Here is a 25,789-nt window from a genome sequence, read left to right on the forward strand (position 1 = left end):
GATTTACATATTCTGGAACCTAGCCATCAAGGGAATGGTCATAAGCTTTATTTCTGTGTGTCAAGAGCCTTTCCTTTGCAACTGTTCACCACAGCAGGATATTCTGGTCCTCTAAACGAGGGTGATGTCTACCCACAGTTTGCATCTGTTCAGAAAACAGCTAGGATACTCTAAGAGAAATCAATTCAAGATGACTTGCAGGAGCCTTAAATTAAACAGTGGCAGATCTCAGAAGGGGAAACGGACAGGTATTAACACAGCTCTAAGTTTCTTTGTAGATGATGGAAACAGTATAAACAATGACTTCCAGAAAAACAGAAGTGCACTCTCTAAATACAGAACGAAGCAGTTGCTTAGAAACAGAATCAGGAAGCATTTCATATAGCAAGATGCTTGGCAGCCAAGGGACAAAGAAACTCTCTGGTGAAATGTTTAACTGTAGTCATATGGATTTATATGTAGCTGTGTACAATATGCGTGTTGGACTTTGGATCAACAACAAGCTTTATGTCGCATGCTTTACCATGAAGAAGCCAACAGTGCAAGATCTGTAAGCAAAGGCTTCAAGCCAAACGGAAATAGCAAAACTGGTCCTTACTGGTGCCTTAGCACCAGTGCCCTGGGGAGGTCGCTTTGGTGCTGTTAGCATCGGTTTGACTGCACCCCTGGAGGCGCACTTCATTGTCCCTTGAGACAGATGCCAACAGTAAGTTATATCCCTAAAATTTATGGAATGTATCCTCCGCTCCCTTCACCAGCTTTTCCCAGATGGTCAGTGCAGCTTGAAGCTTCCAAAATGTGTAAATATAAACAGTATACTTGAAAAAGGCTTAAAAGGCCACATAGTCAATAGGACCGGTGATGTAGAATCTCATTTGCCAGGGTTAAATCTACTCCACTTCCTATCTGACTAAAAAAACAACACCAAGAGTACACTGTCCTTTGCCCCTCTTGTTCATGATTTCCTTGCAGCACTTTGCGATGCTCCTCCCCCTTCCTACACAATCTTCCGCCCCACACATAATGTTCTCTTCCCTTCTGCTACTATTTGTTCCTTCTTCCCACAAAGCTTTGCTTTCTCTATACATACAGTTACTTAAAAATGAGAGTTAGCAGCAGGGTTCTGTTCTTGAAGGCCTGAGGTGGCAGTTCTAGCCATGACTTCATGAATGCCTTTTACACAGCAGCAATAAACATAAGAGTTCACTTTCCTTAGAGGCGGATACACAGCAAGACAAGCACACATGTGGGCCAGGATTTGGCTGCGTAATGGCAAGTCAATATTATTCATTCTGAATTGTTGCAAGAGGAAACACAGCATGTGAGCAAGGAAGGATATTCTGCTCTGAACATACACACACACACACACACACACACACACACACACGTATATCAGAATAATACAGTCTGAGAAGTTAAGCCATGCCTTAAGAAACAGTCCTTCGGATAGTGAACTGTATAATTTGACTTATTCTCAGGTCTGAAGAAGGCACGCCCACCTTTATGCAACTTCTCCTTTTTCATATAATGCATCACAAATAGCTTTCCCACATGCATAGGAACTGTGACCACTACTCAAAATAAATAGTTCCAGTTACAGATAGGTAGCCGTGTTGGTCTGCCATAGTCAAAACAAAAATTTTTTTTCCTTCCAGTAGCACCTTAAAGACCAACTAAGTTAGTTCTTGGTATGAGCTTTCGTGTGCATGCACACTTCTTCAGATACACAGCATGTACATGAAAGCTCATACCAAGAACTAACTTAGTTGGTCTTTAAGGTGCTACTGGAAGGAAAAAAAATTTTTTGTTTCAAAATAAATAATTTGCATGAAATTAAGGGAACCATAAACACTGCTGAAGTTTTGTTGACATTATTTGCTGCAGCTTCTACTCCTATAGAGGTAAACTATTTATTATACAGTGGTACCTTGGGTTACAAACACCTCGGGTTGCAAACACTTCGGGTTACAAACTCCACTAACCTGGAACTAGTACCTCGGATTACAAACTTTGCCCCAGGATGAGAACGGAAATCGTGCACCAGTGGCGTGGCGGCAGCAGGAGGCCCCATTAGCGAAAGCGCACCTTTGGTTAAGAACGGATCTCCGGAACGAATTAAGTTCATAACCCAAGATACCGCTGTACTGAACAATAGCAGAAGAGGCTCTAACAAACCTTTAGCTGAATAGTAGCTGTTCTCTTATTTGCAAATAAATTCCTGTATCCAAATCTAGAGGAGGGAAAGCGCTATGTAGAATTTTGAATGGTCACAGAATAGGGTTTCAGCACCTCCTCCCCATGAGTAACTAAAGCAAGATAATTACAGTGGTACCTCTAGTTACAAACTTAATTCGTTCTGGAGGTCCATTCTTAACCTGAGGTACCACTTATGGAGCTTCCCACTGCCACCGCCGTGCAATTTCTGTTCTCATCCTGAGATAAAGTTCTTAACCCGAGTTACTACTTCCAGGTTAGCAGAGTCTCTAACCCAAAGTGTTTGTAACCCGAGGTATTTGTAACCCGAGGTACCACTGTATATATTGCTCAATATATTAGATTATCTTCATCATTGCTTCTTCTAAGCTATTGATCAACAGTTACTTGCCAGGATCCCAGGCAGATGTCACTCCAAGCCAGTTAACCAGTTGCACAAAGAATGGGATCTGGGACCTTGTTCATGCAAAGCACCACTGAGAAACAGTCTTCTGCCATATTATGCAATTTAAAGAAATATAAATCTGTTAAGGAAACATGTATGGATTCCAGGTGTGTGTGTGTGTGTGTGTGTGTGTGTGTGTGTGTGTGAGTGAAGAATTTGGATTACCTTGGCACAGAAATTTGAAATACTGAAATCTTCCCAGCAGTAAGACACTAGAATCCCTTCCGATATTGTTGGACTACCAATTCCTGCTGCCCCAATTCACATGATCATCAATGAGATGTTGTGCAACCAATCTCATCTGTTATACTGCAAAACACCACTACTGGACAAGCCATGCACACTGTTCAGTGCTTTTCAGAAGCCATGAGTTTGGGAACTCAGCTTATGCTTTCTAAACAACGCATCAGCTGATATTTTACACAGCTGCAAAAATAAATAAATTGAAAGCAATGTTATAAACACAATACTGAATACCATAATTTACAAGGCAGTAAATTGGAACAGTACAGAAGTGGCAATTCTGCCAGTTACGTATGAAATGATACCACATTTTTGCAGCTTAATATGTTAATGATACAAGGCTAGACACAAAGGCAATTTTTGAAGCATTCCCATCAAATTTGTAGTAACTCGAGCTTAACATATATTACAGTGGACGCTTGGGATGTGAACATGATCCATGTGGGATGCACGTTCGCAACCCGCAGCGGCACGACTGCACACACGCAGGTTGCAATTTGGTGCTTCTGCGCATGCACAAAGCGAGATTTAGCACTTCTGTGCATGCGCGACCCTCCAATCCCGGAAGTAACCCATTCCGGTACTTCCGGGTTTTGGTGGGTCCATAACCCGAAAAAACACAACCTGAAGCATCTGTAACCCAAGGTATGACTGTACTTGCAATTACTTCCCAAAAGTAAAGATACACACTTGTTATTCTAAACTAAAATGTTAAAACTAATTTAAATTCATCACTCTTGCTGCAAGTAACTTTTATCATTAAAAGAATACAATTTTCATAAATACTTGATAAAATTTAAGCAAAGCGGTTATTTTTACCGTTATCTTTACTGCTGTTTTCTTCAATGGTCATTTGTTCGGCCAGTTCAGAAAGTGACTCATCAATCGTCTGGCTCCCACGCAACGTTAGGGAAAGTCTCCTCTTGAACTTTTTCATTCTATCTGTAATAAGTCTGGCTCACGGAAGCCTATTAAAATAAGAAAGTTGTTATTTTAAAAACTTGTTTCAACCATAAGAAAAATGTGTTTAGTGCTGATTGCTTATACAGTATCAATCTAAACTTTGTAAGGTCATTTTAACAAAAGAGCTAAGTTTTGAAATTGTGAATTTAATACAGCTTAATGTTTATCTCAATTCTATTCTGGCTTATCACTTGGCTTGTGGTCGGTAAGTTGTAACAAAATAAAATACCCCATTAAAAGACACTACACATTTATTATAACACACCCAGAGTCTCCACTTTTTAAAACCAACCAAAGTTTTACAAACTTAAAGACTGATAAATCTTTAGAAAATGGTAGTTCCACAACTGTGTTGTTACCAACTAGAATATTCTTCATCTATGTGTTCCTTCTGTCCAACTTCATATGTAGATGGTGTAATTTTAAAAAGGTACACCTTATGGATTATGATGAAATTTAAGGGAGGTCTAACCAATAGAAGCACTTCCTGGGGGATTTGACTGCTGGAATTTAGAAGCTGGGTTTGGAGGAGAGTTTGTATACACAATTCTGTTGGGACTAGATTAATTGCAAATGAATTAAAGTTCCTTCACATTAGAAGGAACCTTAAGTGGTGAACTTTCAGTTCTCCAAATGTTGTTGAACTACAATTCCCATCATCCCTGAGCACTGACCATGCTTGCAATGGATGATGGGAACTGTAGTTCAGCAAGATCTGGAGAGACAAAGGTTCACCGCTGCTGTATTAGATAAACTTCATGCAACAGCCTTCTGCAGCAAAACCAGAATACATCTTTCACAATTTTCCAGTGAGATCCCTCTCCTACACAAGCAGGCTGGGTGGAAGATCAAAAACACAACGAGGGCAGTCCTTGACGGATGTGGTCAGAACAGATTTCCACAAATGTGCTTTCCGGGTCACTACAAACCAGACCAAATTATTTCCTGGTGACAGTCTTCCCAACCCCAACAAAACGCAAGAAGCTCCCCCACTCCCAAGCTATACCATGCTCTCATTCTTTGCTTAGTTGAAGGGACAGACTCTGACCCACTCCTGTCCTGTAGCATATACAGTGGTACCTCGGGTTAAGTACTTAATTCGTTCCGGAGGTCCGTTCTTAACCTGAAACTGTTCTTAACCTGAAGCACCACTTTAGCTAATGGGGCCTCCTGCTGCTGCCGTGCCACCGGAGCACGATTTCTGTTCTCAACATAAAATAGTAAAACAGGAAGATTTTTCTGTTTGGTTAATGTTCTTGTGCTTAAGATGAGCCATCAATTATGGAAAATCTTTGGGACTAAAGTACAATGACGTGGAAACATCTTCCACATCAGAACCAACGGAATGTATGACTTATTCCTTACTTCCTATCAATGCGCAGGAAAGCATTCTAAAACAAAGGGTAAAATAAGTCCAGAGGGATGTTCTGTGTGAGTCTCATAGTGTTGGCGAATAGACTTCAGAAAAGTATCTGATTCATGTGTTGTGGACAGTTTAAGTATTTTAAGGATTAGTTTATGAATCCTGCCATCCTCAGACCCAAGTGTTGCATTAGAGGAGAGGAATGGTTGCTACTCCCTTCTGTTAGCTTCCCATGTTGCTGCAGTAACATTTGAAACCCAGCGATGAAATGAGAATGCAAGACATATTTACTTTCCATACCTGGCACTTTCAACCAAGGGGGAAACCTATTCTATTTTTGAGTTGCAATTGTTTTTGATGTACAGAACATGGGCTGAGTACATATAGCTTTTAGTCCAAAGGACCCATAATGTTTAGGCAGATATAATCACATACAAATTATACTCCTTTCTGCAGAAGTCTGAATGGCAATATAAAAAGACTACTACAGGCAACCCCCTCCCTGCCCCCCCCCAAAAAACACACTGCTAATCTGGCAAAGATACATTTGTTCCACTGGTATGCCAACACAAACTAAAAGAATTAGAATTTGGCAAGAGAAATATACTGCTTAAGAATAGCTTTGAATCCATTCTGGGCTCCTTTGGGAGGAAGGGTATGGATATAAATTTAATAAATAAACAAATTCAGCTCAGAACTGAACTAATGCAGCATTTAACATCTGAGTTTTTTCAGGCATATGCTGCTGAAGACTGGAAATTTAAGCAAAAAATAAATAAATCAAAAATCAAATGTAATATCCAAGAACCATCCCCTGCCAGTAACCTGAAAATGAATGCCCTTCATTATATTAAGACATTGATAGATGTATTTGCTTTCTAGTGGAAACTAATTCCATTTCTAGGCACAATACAATAGTAAATGGTACTGTTGCTGGGTAAAGTGTAAGGTTCACTGCCAAAAACCAAACACAAAACCCAACATAAAAGGTTGTGTGCAATGTAGCGACAAGCTGAAGTCAGGCAGAGGTATACTTGCTCCACTGGTGAAATGTTCTGCAGCAGCTAAATTCTGTGCACAAAAAGAGAGAGAAAAGCATAAGCTGGCTGTTGCTGACTTTGTGCAACAGCTTGCAGAATCTGTTGGAAAACCAGTTCCTGCTAGCACAACTGCTGTATTCCTTTGTTGTGCAACTTTAAAACTCACAATGAACACTGGATATAACACACTAAATTCCACACTCTAATCTGACTTTGATAGTCTGCTTTTCTGTGAAGCTCTGATTGCATGCTACCATTGCTTCAACCTCATGTGGCAATGATTATTAAGCTATCCCCACAATGTAGATGCTCCTCTCTCCCACAATGACTTGGCCAACTTCTAGCTCCAGAAGCTGGAAGACAGCAAAAGAAAGCTCATATGAAGATACTGCGGTGTTTTTGCACATCCCAACCTGAGCCACTTTCAATAGTCAGCCTTGGAGTCAACAGGCAGCAAAGGATGGGGTCATGCAACTCAGTGCACTTTTACATGGAAGTGTTTGCCTTCTTCTGCAGGGCTTTCATTCTCCCTACTTGCAAAGCTGTCGAAAATTAACAAAGCAAGTCATTCTTAACACAAATAGTTATGGTATCAAATACGAAGAGAGGCAGCTGTAATTTCAGACAAAGCTTCATTTACACGGCATCCACAGCATGTGATAACTGTACTCAATTTTTTAGGGCCTTCAGTGATACAATTATGATGTTAGCTGATGGGCAATTATGCTGTCTGCTTTACAGTGGTACCTTGTGTTATGTACTTAATCTGTTCCAGAGGTCCGTTCGTAATAGGAAACCGTTTGTAACATGAGGCGCCCTTTCGCTGATGGCGCCTCCCGCTGCTGCCGCGCCGCCAGAGCGCGACTTCCGCTCGCATCCCGGGGCAAAGGTCGCAACAAGGGGCATCTACTTCCAGGTTAGCGGAGCGCATAACCTGCAGCATTCGTAAGGGGGATGGTACGTAACACAAGATACCACTGTATTTGTACTACCACTGTATCTGTACTGTATTTGTACCTCTCTTTAGTGGACAGTTTTACAATAATCATCTCTTCCCCCCATTTTCAGAGCAGTGCATAGCTGCCTCTGAACAGAAAAAAGACAGCAGGGTAAACTAAAGAGTGATACAAAGTTCAGCTCCATAGGCGTAGCCAGACCTTTTGTTAGGGGGGCAGAACCTCAGTTTACTATGTATTTTTATTAATTTTTATTGATTTGGGGTTGGGAAACTGCCCATCCCTGCCTCCCCTGGCTATGTCCATGTTCACCTCTGCTGTCTTTCATTACAGGAGTGATCACACTTTTTGCGGGGAGGGGTAGCACATCTTGCTGGCATAGTGTTCAGCTTTCAAATTTAAAAAAGGAAGAGCCTTAGACAAAAAAACAAAAAACAAAACTGGTAATAATCAGGATGGTCCCTGCTGCCAGACACAGTTCTGTCTGGCGCAAAGCCTTTATATTTCTATGCCAAAATAAGCCTGCTTCCACCTGCTTCTCACTCACCCGGCTGATCTCTGACTCTCTGAAGTAACATGGGCGCAACAATTTACACCAATCTAAAAATCAACAAGGATAAATGGGCAGTCCAATACATTTCTGGAGGCATGGATGATACGAAGATTTCTGATACATGTGACAAATCAGACCCCCTAACACAGGAGTCCTAGGAAGAACAACAAAATTATGGGTATTAATGTCTGTCTGTGACAATAAACAGGAGAAGAAGAACTTGTAATTAGTAAATGAAAGCCATGCCATCTGTATAAAGCAACAGAAATGACCAGAGGCAGCAACAGAACACATGAAAACACATGACCAGTAAAAGCAGACACACACCTCTAATGATGTCACAGTTCCAAGAGAGTGTGGAAGTTCTTTCCAGGATGCCTTTTAGCAGATGACTAATGTGCTGCCGGGTGGGATGCGGGTGGCACTGTGGTTTAAACCACAGAGCCTAGGGCTTGCCAGTCAGAAGGTCGGCATTTCGAGTCCCCACGACGGGGTGAGCTTCCGTGGCTCAGTCCCAGCTCCTGCTAACCTAGCAGTTCGAAAGCACGTCAAAGTGCAAATAGATAAATAGGTACCACTCTGGCGGGAAGGTAAACAGCGTTTCCGTGCACTGCTCTGGTTCGCCAGAAGTGGCTTAGTCATGCTGGCCACATGACCCGGAAGCTGTATGCCAGCTCCCTCGGCCAGTAAAGCGAGATCAGCGCCGCAACCCCAGAGTCGGTCACGACTGGACCTAATGGTCAGGGATCCCTTTACCTTTTAGCCTTCTAGACAGAGCCCACCTGCATGTTTTTGTATATAAGCCCTAGTACTTGAAGAGATGGGACGCGGGTGGCGCTGTGGGTAAAACCTCAGCGCCTAGGGCTTGCCGATCACATGGTTGGCGGTTCGAATCCCCGCGGCGGGGTGAGCTCCCGTCTTTCGGTCCCAGCTCCTGCCCACCTAGCAGTTCGAAAGCACCCCTAAGTGCAAGTAGATAAATAGGTACCGCTTTATAGCGGGAAGGTAAACGGCGTTTCCGTGTGCTGCACTGGTGCTGGATCACCAGAGCAGCTTCGTCATGCTGGCCACATGACCTGGAAGTGTCTCCGGACGGCGCTGGCCCCCGGCCTCTTAAGTGAGATGGGCGCACAACCCTAGAGTCGGACACGACTGGCCCATACGGGCAGGGGTACCTTTACCTTTACCTTTTTACTTGAAGAGATGTGCATATTCCCAATATAAAGAGGTGGAGAGAGACAACGTACAAAACGTGAGCTTGATCATCGTTTCACTTCTGCTAATATCAAACTTGATAGTCCAGTGAAACATGCTTATTGCCCTCCAAGAGGAAGACGAAGTGGAGAGTGTATGTCCAGAGAGTATATGGGGAGGTAAACAGATTTGGGAAACATCTGACCTGACAGGACCTCCAACAATTTAAATGCATTCCAAGACTATAATTCTCCCCCCACCCCAACACCAGGATGCTATAAACTTCCAAGGACTTTGAGCTCTTTGAAGTTAAATGAATTCTGGGTGGGGGTTCTGGAATTAATTAGAAAAGTAATTATGCAATCCTAATTAATCATCCTTCCAGGGACTCTTTAAGCTTCTATAAAGGCGAAAAAGTTTCTAAGAGTAAGTAGTACTGCTTAAAAATATTATAGAAGGAGTTGAATTGATTCCAGGCTGTGCAACATGACGCACAGGCTCCTTGAATCCAACTTCCCACTCAAAATCTCCTGTACACTGCTGAAAGGTAAAGGTAAATAAAACCCTTGACTTCACAGCTTGAGTTCAAAGCTACTGAATCCTACTTACCTAGCAGCTCTAAACCCCAACAGTCAAACCCATAGTGCAATGGCACCGTAGCACTGCTGAGGTTCAGGCTTAGCTGAGAACTGTTGTTTGAGTTCATTGCTGCAACTGCTGAGCTCTGTCAACTCACTAGCTTTGGATGAAAGGTGGCCTTGGTGGCAGGGGAGGGAGGGAGGGAAGTGAAGAGAACAATGGCACTTCCAGCCTCCCAGCAGAGTAGACTCCCTCCCCTCTCCTCTGTTGCTGGGTGATGCAGAATCTGAGAGAGGTCTAGAGTCACTTCCTCTCCCAGTCAATCTTCAAATGGTGACTGTTCTTTGAGGGGGAGGCAGGCTTGCGTCCCCAGTGGGGCCAGTTTCGCCAATCCCTATGTATGCCTCTGCCTACCATTCAGTGCCAGAAGCTGTGAGATCAGACACCAAGTGCCCTTAATTGCTCCATACTTTGGTTAAATTTGGTATTTGGCCTGCACAAAGGGCAGAACAAAGTGTGACAGATCTAATCAGCAAATCTGTTTGATCATCTATTCTCCCTATGAGACAAATTCTGTCTCTTAAAGGCAGATCCAGAAAATTCAAAGATAAGTTCTCCCTCAATATTCATGGGGAGTCCAAAACTTCTAGTAGCACATATATGCATAAAGGGGTTTAGCTGCTGTTAAGAGTTACCACCAATTCCCTTTTAAATGAAAAGACTGAACTAACTTCAGGAAAAAACAGAAACCAGAGAATACATGCTAAAATCTATTGAGAATGGGACTCGTTCATCTAGTTGTCCAACTATCACTACCGCTTTACAGCTAGCAGAAGTCTTGTATGCAACTTGATTTCTGTTTATTAATAATAGGAAATTGGTCACTTTCAAACTATTTAAGACAGGCAAGTTTAATAAATAAGGTCCTTGCTTACTTTACAACAGTTCCCCACTGCACACCTTCCATTAAACCTATGAAAATCATGTGAAAGATTTGATTATTAACTTGTTTTGCATTAGGTTGGGATCTTAAGACCTGCCACTATTGGAGGCAGCATATTTACTTATTGGTCTGAGTATATCATGCCTACTCTGCAAACTTTACATTGGCTAGTCACCAAAGGCAGATTGAGTTTTAGGACAGCATAAGGGCTCGTTTAAAGCTCTGGCTCCAAGACTTCACAGCTTGGTAAAAAGCTGCAATTTGAAATCTACTTGTATTCACGATAACTTAAATGTAAAGGCAATTAGTTGCAAAACTGATTTGCTGAAAGAGAACCTACACATTACAGTACATTTTCCTCTGGTATCTACTTACTGCTTCCCAGATTCAATGCAAATCTGAAACAAATCCAACAGAGGCATTTCTTTAAAGATCCATAGAAGTGCTTATTATTCTTTACCACTCAGTTTTCTATTAACTTGTTCTGCAGGAGAACCATTTTATCTTGTTTTGCGTTGGTTTACTCTTGCGTACAAATACTACATCACAGTGAACATTGACTTCCACATGTGAATTCTGACAATCCCAACTGGTTTGTGTGAATGTCCAAGTGAATCTATGAAATACTGACAGCGCCCCAACTGCTGTTTTAGATATACACAAGTTGGCAAATTAAATTTAGATCACTGTCAACATTAGCCATCTGGAATTGTCAGGACTCATACTTGAAAACGTCACAGTTCACCATATTTTGGACATTCACAGCAATGTACACACATATTACAGATTTCTAATGAATAAAAGATGCATAGTGCTGCTGTTTTTTTTAGCTACAGTACTTTGGGTTATATGACTATCAATAAAGTCTAATCCCGCAAAAATACATGTCCTTTGAACACGAACGTGGCAATCATTTCTGGCTTACAAATACTGGACTTTCCAAATGCAGAAATACCAGTACCTTTAAAACTATAGCATTCATATACACAGATCTGAAAAGCAATCCTAACAGCAAGATTCAGATACAGTATATCTGCTGCAGCAAAAGCTGCTTATCTGCTCAGCTCATTCCTACCACACTGACTATAATCATTTCTAAACTTTCCAGCAGCTACGCTGTAGATAAATGTTTTCATTCATATGCAGGTGGCTAACATGAGACAAATTCAGTGAACTTGAACAGAATGAGGGCTTTCTATAGTTGTTAGTCACTGATGTAATCTGACTGTACCATTTACAGAATGTCTTCACTTACCACTTACATCATTCTGCTCAGTGTAAGGCTTTAAAAAATTCATTATGGATATTACAAAGTAAAATAAATATAGATGCATTATTCAAAGCAGCTCCCTTTTTAAAAGGCAGCTCTTTTTTGAACTCTGTTAAAAATATAAGGCCTCTCAATAACAGATTCTGATTCTCAAACCTTTCTTAGCATATGTACAAGATTCCAGTAGGGTTCAATACAAAAAAACCACTCCAAACCTGCCTCTAACACTTATCCATCCTGGATAAACATAAAAAGGCTACTTTGCAACATCTCAATAGTATATTTTTAAACAACTGGGTTTTGTCCTATGGGACATGGATATTCTTGCAACTATGAAAAATACGGTAGCCAAACAAATATTCGCTATCAATGTTTACAACAGAGATCGCCAAAGTCACCTAGATTGCAAATTTCAGCTATAAGAAGTAGGTAATGCAAAGGTATTGCCTTGCTACACAAATTGCACAAAATGTGTAGATAATTAGGCTAAAAATGTTGACTGAAACAAGAGGCTTGGATAGACATCTGTAAAAGTAACCTCATAATTCTGTCTAGCAATATACATCATACCAATTTTGTCAATGCTCCCGTTACTAATCAACCCTGTTAGAAAGGGGAGGATTAACAAAATGTAAGCAATATGAAAATCAAGGTGGTCAAATGCTTATCAATCACACTGACGTCCTCTGAAATCACACTTAGAGGGAAAATGTTTGAAGTGTGTTAATCATTTTCAGCTGGATACTATAAGTTTCTCCATTAAATTAGAAGATGGAAGTCAAAACAGCCCTGTTTATTCAAGTACAGTATCTTCTTAATGCAAAAGGTGTCAAGCTGAATAATACTGTGCACTTTGCCAGCTCAACAATATAAACACCTCAAGATTCAACACAACAAAACAAATTACTGATTGTTCAAATAGAAAACATGATCACCTAGGTTGACATTTGCTGGCACATGTGGAGCCACAGGGAACCCTACAAGAAACAAAGCTATTTGTTTATTTACTCAGGAGGAACCAGCACAAGCAGAAAACAAAAATCCACACATTCAAGTAATCCCAAATAACATGCAAGAGCTTTAAATATTTGTTTATTTTATTTCCTTTGTTCCTACAATGAAACTCATGTTGGTACATAAATAAGAGAAAAAGCATGATGAAGAATGACTCAAGAATGAGTGCGATGTAGTACTCAAAATTATTCTTTCCAATAAAGAATCGTGAAAATGCTTTCCTATCAAAAGAATACGCTATTGTGCTATGTATTCCCATTACAGGTACAGAGTCAAAATTTCTAGTTTTTTTAGATACAAAGGACTTTAACACGCTTATCACAGTATGTGGTATATTTACTACCCTACACAGGCACTTTGCAGTGTAAAATAATATGCAGCCCAGGCAAAGGTTTACATGCGCATCACGAGAAAGTGATATGAAAATTTCAACCATGCTAAAATTATGGCTCACATCTTCCTTCCTCCATCCCCTCTCCAAGTTAGCACCCCTTATCTCAACTTCTCCCCCTAAGATGCACTGTTCCACCCAGGGTTTCTGAAACAGTTTCTACATATGAATTTACTGGCAAAAATTTCCTCATAGTTCTTACAAAGGCTCACCAAGGGTCCAAATCAAGCAGGCCACACGCTGGATTTGATCTTTGGCGCCGGTATAGATGTGATCATGTCTCCTTCGATGAAGGTGCCATGGTCTGATCACTACGCTCTGAAAGCCAGGATTGATTTTCCACCCCCACCCTGCTTAGGTGGCGAGCCAATTTGGGCTCGCCCGCAGAGGCTGATGGACCCTGATAGATTCCGTCAGGCCTTGCGGGACCTTGCTCCCCCTGGCGACTCATTGACTGAGCTTGTTGAGGGCTGGAATATCCAGCTCCTAGCAGCCATCGATGAGATCGCACCTAGGCGCCCTCTGCGACCCCGCAGAAACCGGGCTCCCTGGTTTACCGAGGAGCTTCGGAAAATGAAGCGGGACCTCAGACGGCTAGAGCGAGTATGGCGGGGTGCCCGTGACGGAGCCTCAAGAACATCTTATAGGGTTTTTATGAAAACCTACGAGATGGCAGTGAAGGCCGCTAAGAAGTCCTACTTCTCGGCCTCCATTGCCTCCGCTAGCTCTCGCCCGGCGCAATTATTTAGTATAATTAGGTCTTTAACGTCCCTTGAAGGACAGCCAAATTTAAATAACAATTTGACACACAGCTGTGAGGCATTTGCGAGCTTTTTTGCGGAGAAGGTCCTGTTGCTCCGCCATGACTTCCCTGCCAATTTGGATACAATAAAGGAACTGGAGGCCCCTCGACTGTCCTCGGGTCCAGTATTGGACCACTTTGACCGGATATCCCCAGCCGATGTGGACAGACTCCTCCGAGCTGGAAAGCCCACCACCTGTCCTCTTGACCCATGCCCGTCTTGGCTGATTAGAGCGTGTCCAGACGAGGTGCGGGCCCCCCTGGGTGATATCATCAATTTGTCCCTTGGCACCGGGATATTCCCAGGGGAACTGAAGGAGGCAGTGGTGCGTCCGCTCTTAAAGAAAACATCATTAGATCCCTTAGATCTACCCAATTACCGCCCAGTTTCGAATCTTCTATTCCTGGGTAAGGTGATTGAGAGAGCGGTTGCTGAACAGCTTGGTAGGTTTCTGGATGAAACATCGGCTCTCGATCCATTCCAGTCCGGCTTCCACGCTGGTCATGGGACCGAGACGGCTCTGGTCGCCCTAACAGATGATCTCCGCAGGCAGCTGGATCGAGGCGGGTCGGGGCTGCTGATTCTTCTAGACCTGTCAGCAGCCTTCGACATGGTCGATCACGAACTCCTAGACCACCGCCTTGCCGACGTGGGGATCCAGGGCACAGTCCTCCAATGGCTGCACTCGTTTTTCTCTGGTCGGGGACAGAGGGTGGCGCTTGGGGGGGAATTGTCATCGCGCCACTCCTTGGTGTGTGGAGTGCCTCAGGGTGCGATTCTCTCCCCGATGCTTTTTAACATCTTTATGTGCCCCCTCGCCCAGCTTGTCCGGAGTTTTGGGCTGGGTTGCCATCAGTATGCCGATGACACCCAACTCTATCTGTTGATGGATGGCCATCCTGACTCGGCCCCAGACACACTGACCAGATGTCTGGAGGCTGTGGCTGGATGGTTACGTGGGAGCCGGTTGAAGTTAAATCCTTCGAAGACAGAGGTCCTCTGGCTGGGACGGAGCGATATGGGATTGAGGGGGCAACTCCCATCTCTTGCGGGGGTGCAATTAGTGCCAGCATCATCCGTGAAGAGTTTGGGTGTAATCTTCGATACCTCCCTCTCTATGGAGGCGCAGATTACAGCTATAACAAAGGCGGTATTTTTTCATCTCCGCCAAGCTAAGCAGTTGGCTCCTTATCTCTCTCGCCCTGACCTAGCCACTGTGATCCACGCGACGGTCACCTCCAGACTGGATTATTGTAACTCGCTCTACGTGGGGCTGCCCTTGAAACTGACCCAGAAACTCCAGCGGGTGCAGAATGCCGCGGCGAGACTCCTTATGGGGTCTTCGCTGCGAGATCATATTCATCCGGTACTATACCAGCTGCACTGGCTCCCGGTGGAGTACAGGATCAGGTTTAAGGTGCTGGTTTTAACCTTTAAAGCCCTATACGGCCTAGGACCCTCGTACCTACGAGACCGCCTCTCCTGGTATGTCCCACAGAGAAATTTACGGTCTGCAAATAAAAACATCCTGAAGATCCCAGGCCACAGAGAGGTTAGGCTGGCCTCAACTAGAGCCAGGGCTTTCTCGGCTGCGGCTCCAATCTGGTGGAACGCTCTGTCACAAGAGACTAGGGCCCTGCGGGACCTGACATCTTTCCGCAGGGCCTGCAAGACAGAGCTGTTCCACCAGGCCTTTGGTCAGGGCGCAGCCTGACCCCCTCCTCTGGCAATCTGCACAGAATTTTGCTTAATGGTTGCCATCAATTTGATTTTAATTTGATTTTAATTAATTTTATAATGAATGTTTTTAGAATGTTGGATTATTTTGATTGTTGTTAGCCGCCCTGAGCCCAGCTTCGGCTGGAGAGGGCGGGATATAAATAAAATTTTTTATTATTATTATTATTATTATTATTATTATTATTGCTTTTATCTTCTTGCATGGCACACAAGGATTTGCATAGAAAAGGCTGGCCAACTAAAGTAACTGGCCATGTACAGTTACTTACCTCACTTTCTACTCTATTTCTTGAACTTCAGTTCAAGTTTGTATATTCATTGTACTGGAAAACTATACGAAAACAACCCACCCACAAAAATGTAGCTAAAAATCAAAAGGTTGTTCTATTTTTATACTTCCAGCTTCTGACAGACTGGCTTATCTTAAGGTTTCAGTCCACCAAGGACAGAGGAAAATAAAATTTGAACTGTTAGAATGATATCCATCTAAGACATACTCAGAGGAGACTCAACAAAACCAATGGACTAAAGTCTCATTATACATTGAAAAGTTGCAAGCAACATAATCTTCTTTCATGCAGAAGTAATTCTACAAACAGAAATATTGCAAAATGTGTCACTATTCACCCTACTTATGAGAGCATTTGTGTTATTGTTATTTTTTTTTAAAAAAAGCTAAATAATTATTTGAACAAACCTAATCCAAGTATTGTATGATATTTTTTCAGACAAATGGGTTCCAACACACTACAGGCTATTTAATGCAAGGATCCAGGGGTGAAGCAGACACAATAGAGAATACTCTATCCCCCCCCCCCATTTACTGACTAACCAGTGTTTCCTTTTTCTAGACGGGGAACACTTAAATATTCTCTGAAGTTTGTTCCCTCCCCAGACCTTTTAATGTTTGCCGTGTTGTACTGATGATTTAAGGACGCGGGTGGTGCTTTGGTCTAAACCACCGAGCCTCTTGGGCTTGCCGATCAGAAGGTTGGCGGTTTGAATCCCTGCGACGGGGTGAGCTCCCGTTGCTCAGTCCCAGCTCCTGCCAACCTTGCAGTTTGAAAGCACATAAAAGTGGAAGTAGATAGATAGGTACTGCTCCAGCAGGAAGGTAAACGGCATTTCTGTCCGCTGCTCTGGTTCGCCAGAAGCGGCTTAGTCATGCTGGCCACATGACCCGGAAGCTGTACACCGGCTCCCTCGGCCAATAAAGCGAGATGAGCGCCGCAACCCCAGAGTCGTCTGCGACTGGACCTAATGGTCAGGGGTCCCTTTACCTTTACCTTACTGATGATTTAGGGCAACTCAAAACAGTCTGCTATCAACTCCTACGCTTTAAAAGGATGTTTTAACAATGCCAGAGTTTTTAATCCAAAACTTCTATATATGCTCATCTGACTATCCATCAATTTAATATCTGTCAAACTCCTCCAGTTATTTAGCTCAATCACTAGGAATACCCACATATTAGAAACTTGTTGCCTCATGTACTGTCCCGGGCACAGCCAGCCCCAATGAGGACAGGTGGTTGGAAGTGTCCTTCTTTATTGGCAAAACACTTGATGACATCCTAAGGTTCAAGGGATATACACCTCGCGCTTGTTGATTGCCTAGCTAGGCATCTGCTTCTTCAGACTTGTGCTCCAACCAGGACAGTTGGAGCAACAGAGCGACCGCTCTCCTTCCAGTTCACTTAAATGCCTTGTCTGAGACACAAGCAATCGGCGACTTCTCCTATGCGGCGGCTGTAGCTGCTCCTGTCACTTTAAGCCCTTCCTTGTTCTTGGAGAGGATGGAGGAGTTTCTAATGGCCCAACTCTCACTGATACTATTTCTTTCCCCTCTGAGTCTTCCTGCAACTCTTTGCCCCCACTCCTTTCCTCCCAGCTCTGACTGCCCAGACTCTTCCTCTTCCTCCACCCTGGTTCCTGCCTCACAGGTGGCGCAGAACCCCACAAGTCACTGGCCCCGTCCCCTGGATCATTCTCCTGTCCCCCTGCCTCTTCTGCTCACCCCTTGGACTCCTGCCTGCCCTGACATTTACATGGTACCTGATCTTGACAAAAGAGATCATTTATTACAGATAACAAGGTGTATTATTCAGTAGCTCTAGCAGCTGACTAATAAAAACCAGAGGGAGTACATGTGCTGTTCTCTGAATATTGCTGTTCTTCCTCACACTAGATTAGACTAAACACAAGATGGCACACTGGTAGAAATATGGTGGTCTTTGGCTAGACTTTGTAAGCACTGTCACCGTAAGCTAGGTATCAATCTGTATGTTTGCAGGGCCTGAGATAAAATTTTCTACCCTGTGAAGGAAGTTTCCCTAAAGGACATTTAGGGATTAAGCAAATTGCAGAAAAGACAGAAACTGGGTCATATTTGGAAAGAAGTGGTAGCCGGGGGTGGGGGGGAGGACTGTATAAACAGGGTGGAAGAGACTAAAAGTCAATGAATCTCAGCTAAAAGAATGCTCCAGTACATTGGAAAGAGAAATCTTAATGTAAATCAGCCTTTGCCAACCTGGTGGTGCACAATCATGATAGAAATTGATGTCCAAAACACTTTGAGGACATCAGGTTGGCAACAGCTGATGTAAATGAAAATGCTTTTCCCTAGAAATACTAATGATTTTATATCATTAGTCCCTAACACTTGAAAACTATAGAGAATGAAAAGAACTCTTAACCATTAAAATATGTAATTCTGACAAGCTATTAAAAACATGTTGTTGTTGTTGTTGTTGTTGTTGCTGTATTCTGAACAATCAGCATGGTAAACTGATTGGGCACCCAAGTAGCACATGAAATAAACAGTTAATAGAACGCAATCTCTTTCCTTTTACTGCCAAAAGCTGAAGCACAGAATTAAGGTTACCCTAGTTTCTACAGAAGACTAGAATTGTTCAGATTTTCATTCCTTGTCTTAAAATCATCCTAACCTTACGCCATTGCTTTTAACTGAGGGTTATTATTTTTTCTTGTAAATGAATAGTATTAAAGTTCATGCATGCATATTAAGCTCAAGACACACCATATCCCCTATTTGCAAGCATTCAAGTTTATAACAACACTGTTTTGAAACAGAAAAATAGCTTTGCTAAATAGTTCACAAATGTTATAGTAGCCTAATCGTATTTACATGCCACCCTTGTTCACTTTCTCACAAAAGCCTGATACTTGGAAACAACATAAACAGAGGCTTCTTTATTCATCATGTAAAACATTATTTCAAAAGCAAGCAGACAAAGTGCAGCCCTGACTGCAGACGGCATTAATGAGGAGATACTGCTGACGATAGCAGCAAGTTCTTCAGGGGATTGGTTTCCCTCTCAAGTACTGCCAGAAGATTCTGTTAAATGAGCAGTGAAAATACTGAATAAAGTATTTATGATTTACACAACATAAATCATATGCTGATACTCCTGACATGAATTTGTAACAAGCCCAGTGTGCATTAAGTGAGCACGGGAAGCGTGCCATGGAAATCGTTTTACTTCTTGCATGTGCTGCAGCATATGTGAAGGAAAAGTTACACTTCTTTGTGATGCACTATTTTCAGTCAGTCATATAATCCAAACTGTAATTGTCTTCTACTGTAATTCTACCAAAATAAGCTTCTTCTGATTTCCACAAGACATCTTTTGGGTGAAGCTGTTTAATCTTTTCATTCTTTGCAACTGGTTAGAGATTCCAAAAAGCTTAGTAAAATTTGTATAGTGTTTTCTGCCTCCCCTCCCCAAATAAAACAAACAAAAACAAACAGATCTTCAAGACAACTGTCAGAACTATGTGCTTAGCAAAGGAAGTCAATGCACCAATTAACTAGTTAACTCATATTACAGCCATACGAGAAATATGAAAAATAACTAAGCAAGTATTAGAAATCATCCCAGAATTGGCTCTACTAAACATCTTCCAAGACAACAATGCCCATTTACACCACAAAGAACTCATAACCCACCTACTTTCAGCAGCCAGAAACACCATAACCAGACACTGGAGAGACCTGTCAGGAGTAAGCATGGACCAATGGTACCAAATAGTATGGGAAACAGCCTTACTAGAAAAATTAACCAATAAACTGAAACTGGCACGGGGACAAACAGAAGAAGACGCCTTTCCCGGTATAGCTCCCCTTTATCACGTACACAGCCCAACAAGACAATGACAAAAATCCACCAACAGCATACAGATCAATATGGCTAACCTGATCCAAAACACACACACCCCACTCACACATGAAAACAAAGATCACCACAGCCAATCACAAACAAACAACCACACCCTAGGCCAACCCCAATCTCTCTCACCACCAAAGGAACACAAGTGAACAGCAGAGAACCTGCACGAGCAACGCTGACACCAAACCCTACATACATTAAGCAAAATAGAAACATCGCCACCCACCTCCACCTTTTCTTCCTAATGTCTCAACAAATGAAACTGATTTGTAAAAATGTTGCATGGAAAAAATACAAGAGAGAGACATTACACATACTTCTGTAAATCAAGAAAATCTTCAGTAGAAATACAAAAAAACCCTAGTTAACTCATATTGAAGGCCCTGGTCTTGCTTCTGAGGACATGAAGTGCACATTTATGCAACTTAATAATGACTGTTACCTTCCAAAAATCTAGCGGAAGTAAATGACATCTACACTAAACAAACAAAAAATTTAACCCACTCCATCCAGTTCTTTGCCCCCCCCCCCCCGCTTGTCTTTGCTAGCAACAGTAATACCATTAATGAGGGGTGATAGTCAATCACGGCAATTTGCTCAATAATGTTACAGCCTGCTTCATTAAATGTTTCATAATGTGGACTTTGAAATTTTAAATCCAACAATCTTAACTACATTCTTAAACACCTAATCAGTTCTACAAAGAACAAAGCTCCTAAGAAACTTATGACCCTGGTCTTGCTTCTGAGGACATGAAGTGCACAAATGCTCTCATGCCACTGAAGGGCTCGGATTCAAACGACAGGAGCCCTTTCTTTAAAAATATAGGGGGAAAAATATAAAAATAAAATAAAGAATAACTGGGGGGGGGGGGACAGACCAGCAATCAGCTTCCTTCAGGTTCTTCAGAGATTCTCTGAGGAAAAGAGATTCTTCGTTGGGTGAACTGCCTTGCTTATTTTGGTTCCTGTATCCCCTTTCCCCAAAGTTGCCTGCTGAAAGAATGGCTTATGCCTGCAGTCAAGCGTAGGGCAAGAACTTCAGGCTTAATTAGCCTTTGGCTTATTAAACAATCTATGACCTTTTAAACTTTGAAGGGTTTTGATTTTGCTAGTTACCATGTTACGTATTTTTGTGTTTTTATTCTGTAAACTGCCCTGTGATCCTCAAATGAAGAGCAGTATAGATTTTAATAAACAAACAAACTACTGTATAGAGGCATTGTGCCACAGATTTCCAAAGGAACTTAACAGGGTTATTATAACAAGGTAATTGATCAAAATTCTCTATAAAATGTCCATTCACTGGTGACAAGTGAATAGAGGTCTTGGTAGTTACCAGGGGTGGGGAACCTGTAGCCCCCAAATTTTGTTGGACCAAAACTCCCATCAGCCCAACCCAGCATGGCCAATGGTCAAGAACAATGGGAATTGCAATGCATACACAGGTTTCCCACCTCTGCTCGACACCAGCTCTGCTACAAGAATGATCACACTTATCCCTATTGTGAAAACACTATGATTAGGCTGCAGTACTGCACTCCTTGTAGGATTGCCCTTGAAACAACAACTGGTCCAAAATACAGTGCCCAAACTTCCAAGAGGAATTTACTGCACAGAGCATGTAACTTCTATATTATATCAACTCCACTGGCGACCAACCAAAGACCTAAATGGGTTTGGGTAAAAAATATCTGAAGCACCAGTTGATCTCATGTTTGCCTCTACCTGCAGTCTGGTCAACATCTGATGCCCTGCTCCATGTTACCTGCCTTTAAAATGAATCAGGAATACACAACACACTACGGTTTTTCAGTGTAGCACAGCAATTATGGAATTCTTGCCTGAGGTAGGCCTCCCTGGTTTGGTCACAGCCTTTCAGTAAGTATTTACAACCTCCCTCTTTAAAATGTTTTTGGGTACTGCTGATGCTATACTGTTTTCATATGATGATAGTGCTTTTCTGCATTTCTTCTTGTATTTATTTCAAAGCTGGCTTAGGAGTCCCTCAAGACCAAAATTATGTAAAATAAATTCTATAGGCTGAACCTTCCTAAAACAGATATACAAGGTTTGCTAATTTATTTATAAATATTTGTATTCTGCTATATCATTTTTTTAAAAAATCAAACTGATTTACAGCAATAAAAACATAAAACCATACAAATGCAAATTGTGGTATTGAGAGGGATACAACCAGCCATAGCAAAACAGGTGATACAGAGAGCACAGTGGGACTTAAATTTAAGCATGTATAGGACAGTAACACCTACTGAACTTCATGGCTGAGTAGGGATTTGAACCCTGGTCTCCCAAGTCCTAGTACTAGGTAAAGGTAAGGTAAAAGTCCAGTCAAAAGCAAATATGGGGTGCGGCACTCATCTCGCTTCAGGCCTCTAGCCACTACACTGGCTCTCACTGAGGAAACGTGTTTCTACCTGCAAAGTTTGAGCTTTAAGAAGAGGGGTGAAAATCAGCCAGATCTTCCTTTCTGATTCCCCACCCGCAGGAGAGAAGCAATCCATTTAACTGTGTGAAATAGCTTCTTCTGCTTGCTTGCTTGCTTGCTTCCTTATGCAAATCGTAGAACAATGGAAAGGTTCCCTCTGACTCTCAGCACATCAAAAGACTTCCTGAAGGGGAAAGCTTTAGTCACAGATGGAGCTGCCCTAGGTTCTCCGACCCAGCGAGAGGAGATCTCAACTTGGTTGCAAAGGGGTGCTCCTGAGAAAGCAACTGGCAATGCTGATGGGGAACATCATGTCTGGGAGCCAAATGTAGCCCCCTAGGCCTCTATGTGGCCCTTGGGACTCTCCCCCAGCCACACTCACTTTCCAGCCACCGCCCTCGCCCTTGGCTGTTCTTCTTGGTTAGAATGTGTCCTGGAATTCTGATGATGCTTCTGGCTTAGCTGGATGGAGGGCAGAGAGGGATGTGTGTAGAGACAAGTCTACCATACGGAGGCATGTGCATGTGACCCCCAGAAGTTTGCTTAGAAGGAAAAGTAGCATTCAGGCTGAAAAAGGTCCCATTCCCCCACTGTCCCTTTGCAGTGGCAGAGGAAGTCTCTGGGGCACCTGGAGCGGAGTGCCCAGGGACAGGGCAAACTGCCCATAGGGACGGGGGGTGCTGCGCCCATAGGGACGGAACAGGGCGCTCGGTGTCCCATGCCATCCCTATGGGCACTGCGGCGCACCCCGTCCCTATAGAGACGAGACACGGCGACCATAGGGACAAGACATGGCTGTGGCACCAATAGGGACGAGACGTGGTCACGGCACCCATAGGGATGAGACACGGCGCGCAGCACTCATAGGGACGGGGTGTGCAGTGGGGGGGCAATGAGGGGAGGCAGTGAGCGGACAGCGCAGAGCCTGCAGGCACCGAGACACATGGGTTGTGGGCTCTGCAAGCCCAGCGGTGACAAGTGCCGCCCGCCATTTTGTCACCCCCCCCATCAGGGTGGCCCACACCCCCGCACCCCCCTTTGTATGCCCCTGGCCCTTTGGGGCCAAAGTCTAGTCTACACCCTCACCTAAATAAAAACCTCCCATGGCTGATGATGCCAGGAAAATGGCTTGAGGCCCGTCAGCAAACACAAACCTCCAATTTCCTATTTAATGGTAGCTTATTTAATCATGTTGCATAGTCCTAATGGTGTTGACCTGTTGTTTTTAAAGGGTTCGCCCTTCATTTAATTGAAAACTCAAATAGATAGTCATTTTCCTAACTTCCTTAGGAAAGGGAACAGAGGTTGATGCCAACAGGATGTAGGGGAAAGCTTTTTCAAAGAAAGACTATAGCAAGTTTTCACATCAACGCAAATGGGACACTTGTGCTTCGACTAAGATACAACACCCTTACGTGACCATGAACAGGAGCAGAATAGAGACAGAAGGTACCTTAAAATTATCAATGCATTCTTAGAGCGGGAGACGCTGACGAGTGCCAAGATGAGCATAATTCGCATCTTTGGTATTTATCTGGAAGACTAGGAAACTAGCTCCGTAACAGAGCATCAGGATTCACATCTTGATCCCTGTTGAACTCTGAAATAAATTCCACATTCCTGCTGACTCACAGCAGGAGGTGACTCTCATTAACTTTACAAACACACACACAAACACACACACACACACAGTAAAGAAAGACAGAAAGGAGTGACTGTACAGTTTGCATGGATTAGACTTAGAACCTAATTGTGGGAATAGACAATCAACATGACACAATGAATAAGCAGTAGTGTAATGTTAACTATAGATGAGTGTAAAAAGGAACTGCAAAATTTTTGTCATTTTGAAAAGGCAGACAATTTGGTATATCCAGGAAGTGTTAGACCAGGGACACCTAAAATCAAGACTATGGCTGCATTCAGACAGCGCTTTATTCTGTTTTCCCAACCCTGTTTTGCTTGTTAATTTCCACGTTTTCTGTGTTCTTTCACATGACATAAAAACCACTTCTGGAAGTCCAGTGGAATCTAGCAAAAGTCTAGCACCAACTTTCATGTTAACTTCTTCCAGGGGAAAAAATCCATTTGAAATCCTGTTATTTTCTAATGGGAGTTTTGCATTGTAATTTCATGTGGCAAAATTTGGGTCAGTGTTCCACCATACAGTTCTTTCCGGCTGCTTAAAATTTAGTGGTATATAGAATAAAAAAGGCACAGATCCATTAACACAACAAGCGCTGTGGTGTAAAAATAATGTTAGAAATTAGGACAGCAGTGCTAGCATAACCAGGAAAACTAACAAAATAATCGCCACGTCTGAATACAGCCTAAGGCTGCTGTAAGCTAACTAGGAAGTCTTCAATAGGCTATACTAGGGGTCAGCAAACTTTTTCAGCAGGTCCACTGTCCCTCAGGCCTTGTGGGGGGCCAGAATATATATATGTATGAATTCCTATGCCCCACAAATAACCCAGATGCATTTTAAATAAAAGCACACATTCTACTCATGTCCAACACTTTAATTGGACAGAGTGTTATTTTATGATGTTTTAATAATTGTATTGTACAGATCCATAGTATATATTTTTATATGTTTATAAAACATAAAAAGATAAAAGTGGGTGGTGTATATATGTTATAAATAAAAACAAACAAAACACCAGATTCCATCTTAATAAAAGGTTAGAAAATTACACCAACCCTTGATTATTTGTATATTTATTTGGAGTATTCATAATTATGGATTGTGGGAGTTATGGGGGTTTTTTGTTCTTGTTCTTATTATGTAATTTTTCTGTATTTCTGTGCTGTGAACTGCCTTGAGATCTTCGGATGAAGGGTGGTATACAAATTTAATAAAATAAGTAAATAAATACTCTGCATACATACTAAAGTTATCAGAACATATTTATATTTAAAATACAATAAAAAAGACAAAGAAATACTGGCAAGGGCAAAGCTGTATATTTATATTTATATTTATATCTCTATCTATCTATCTATCTATCTATCTATCTATCTATCATCACTCTGCAGTTGACTTTCCTAGCTTGGAAATAGCTTTCAAAGAAGCCGGGTATTAAGCCCTTGCAGATTAGGGCTTCCTCCATGGATTGCTGCTGACTTTACTCACAGCTTCTGGCTTTGGTGGCAGATGCAGGAGGCATTAGGGGAGGCAAAGGTGTTGGAAGTCTCCCTACAGTCCACTGGCATGGCTTGCACCTGTGCAGGTGTAGTAGCGCTGACCTCCTTGAAGGAAAGGCAGCATATAAATGAAATAAATGTGCTCACTTCAGCAACAAAGGAACAAACTGCTACTAAGACTGGCAAGAGAAGGACGGCAGCAATTCGTGCCAGAGTGGGAAGGGTGTGTGCATTCCCAAAGCTGGCTCCCAGATTGCAAACCATGGTTTGGAAGGACTTTTTGTTAAGTTACCT

General features: G+C 42.5%; 1 protein-coding gene across 3 annotated transcripts in view; it reads right to left on the reverse strand.

The window, feature by feature from the left end:
• The window catches only part of CDK17 (cyclin dependent kinase 17), a 72,821-nt gene that overhangs the window by 39,374 nt on the left and 7,658 nt on the right, over window positions 1-25,789 (reverse strand). For 2 of the 3 annotated variants that reach the window (XM_083573452.1, XM_083573454.1), the window contains exon 2: window positions 3,722-3,870. In XM_083573452.1, coding sequence (XP_083429578.1) covers window positions 3,722-3,839 — 118 coding nt within the window. In that variant the 5' untranslated portion in view covers window positions 3,840-3,870. Of the gene's footprint in view, window positions 1-3,721; window positions 3,871-7,771; window positions 8,065-25,789 lie in introns of those variants that run through there. The other variant, XM_083573453.1, reaches the window with a different exon arrangement.

Source organism: Podarcis filfolensis (genome assembly GCF_964270895.1).
Source record: "Podarcis filfolensis genome assembly, chromosome: 10".
In the NCBI taxonomy this organism is placed as follows: domain Eukaryota; kingdom Metazoa; phylum Chordata; class Lepidosauria; order Squamata; family Lacertidae; genus Podarcis; species Podarcis filfolensis.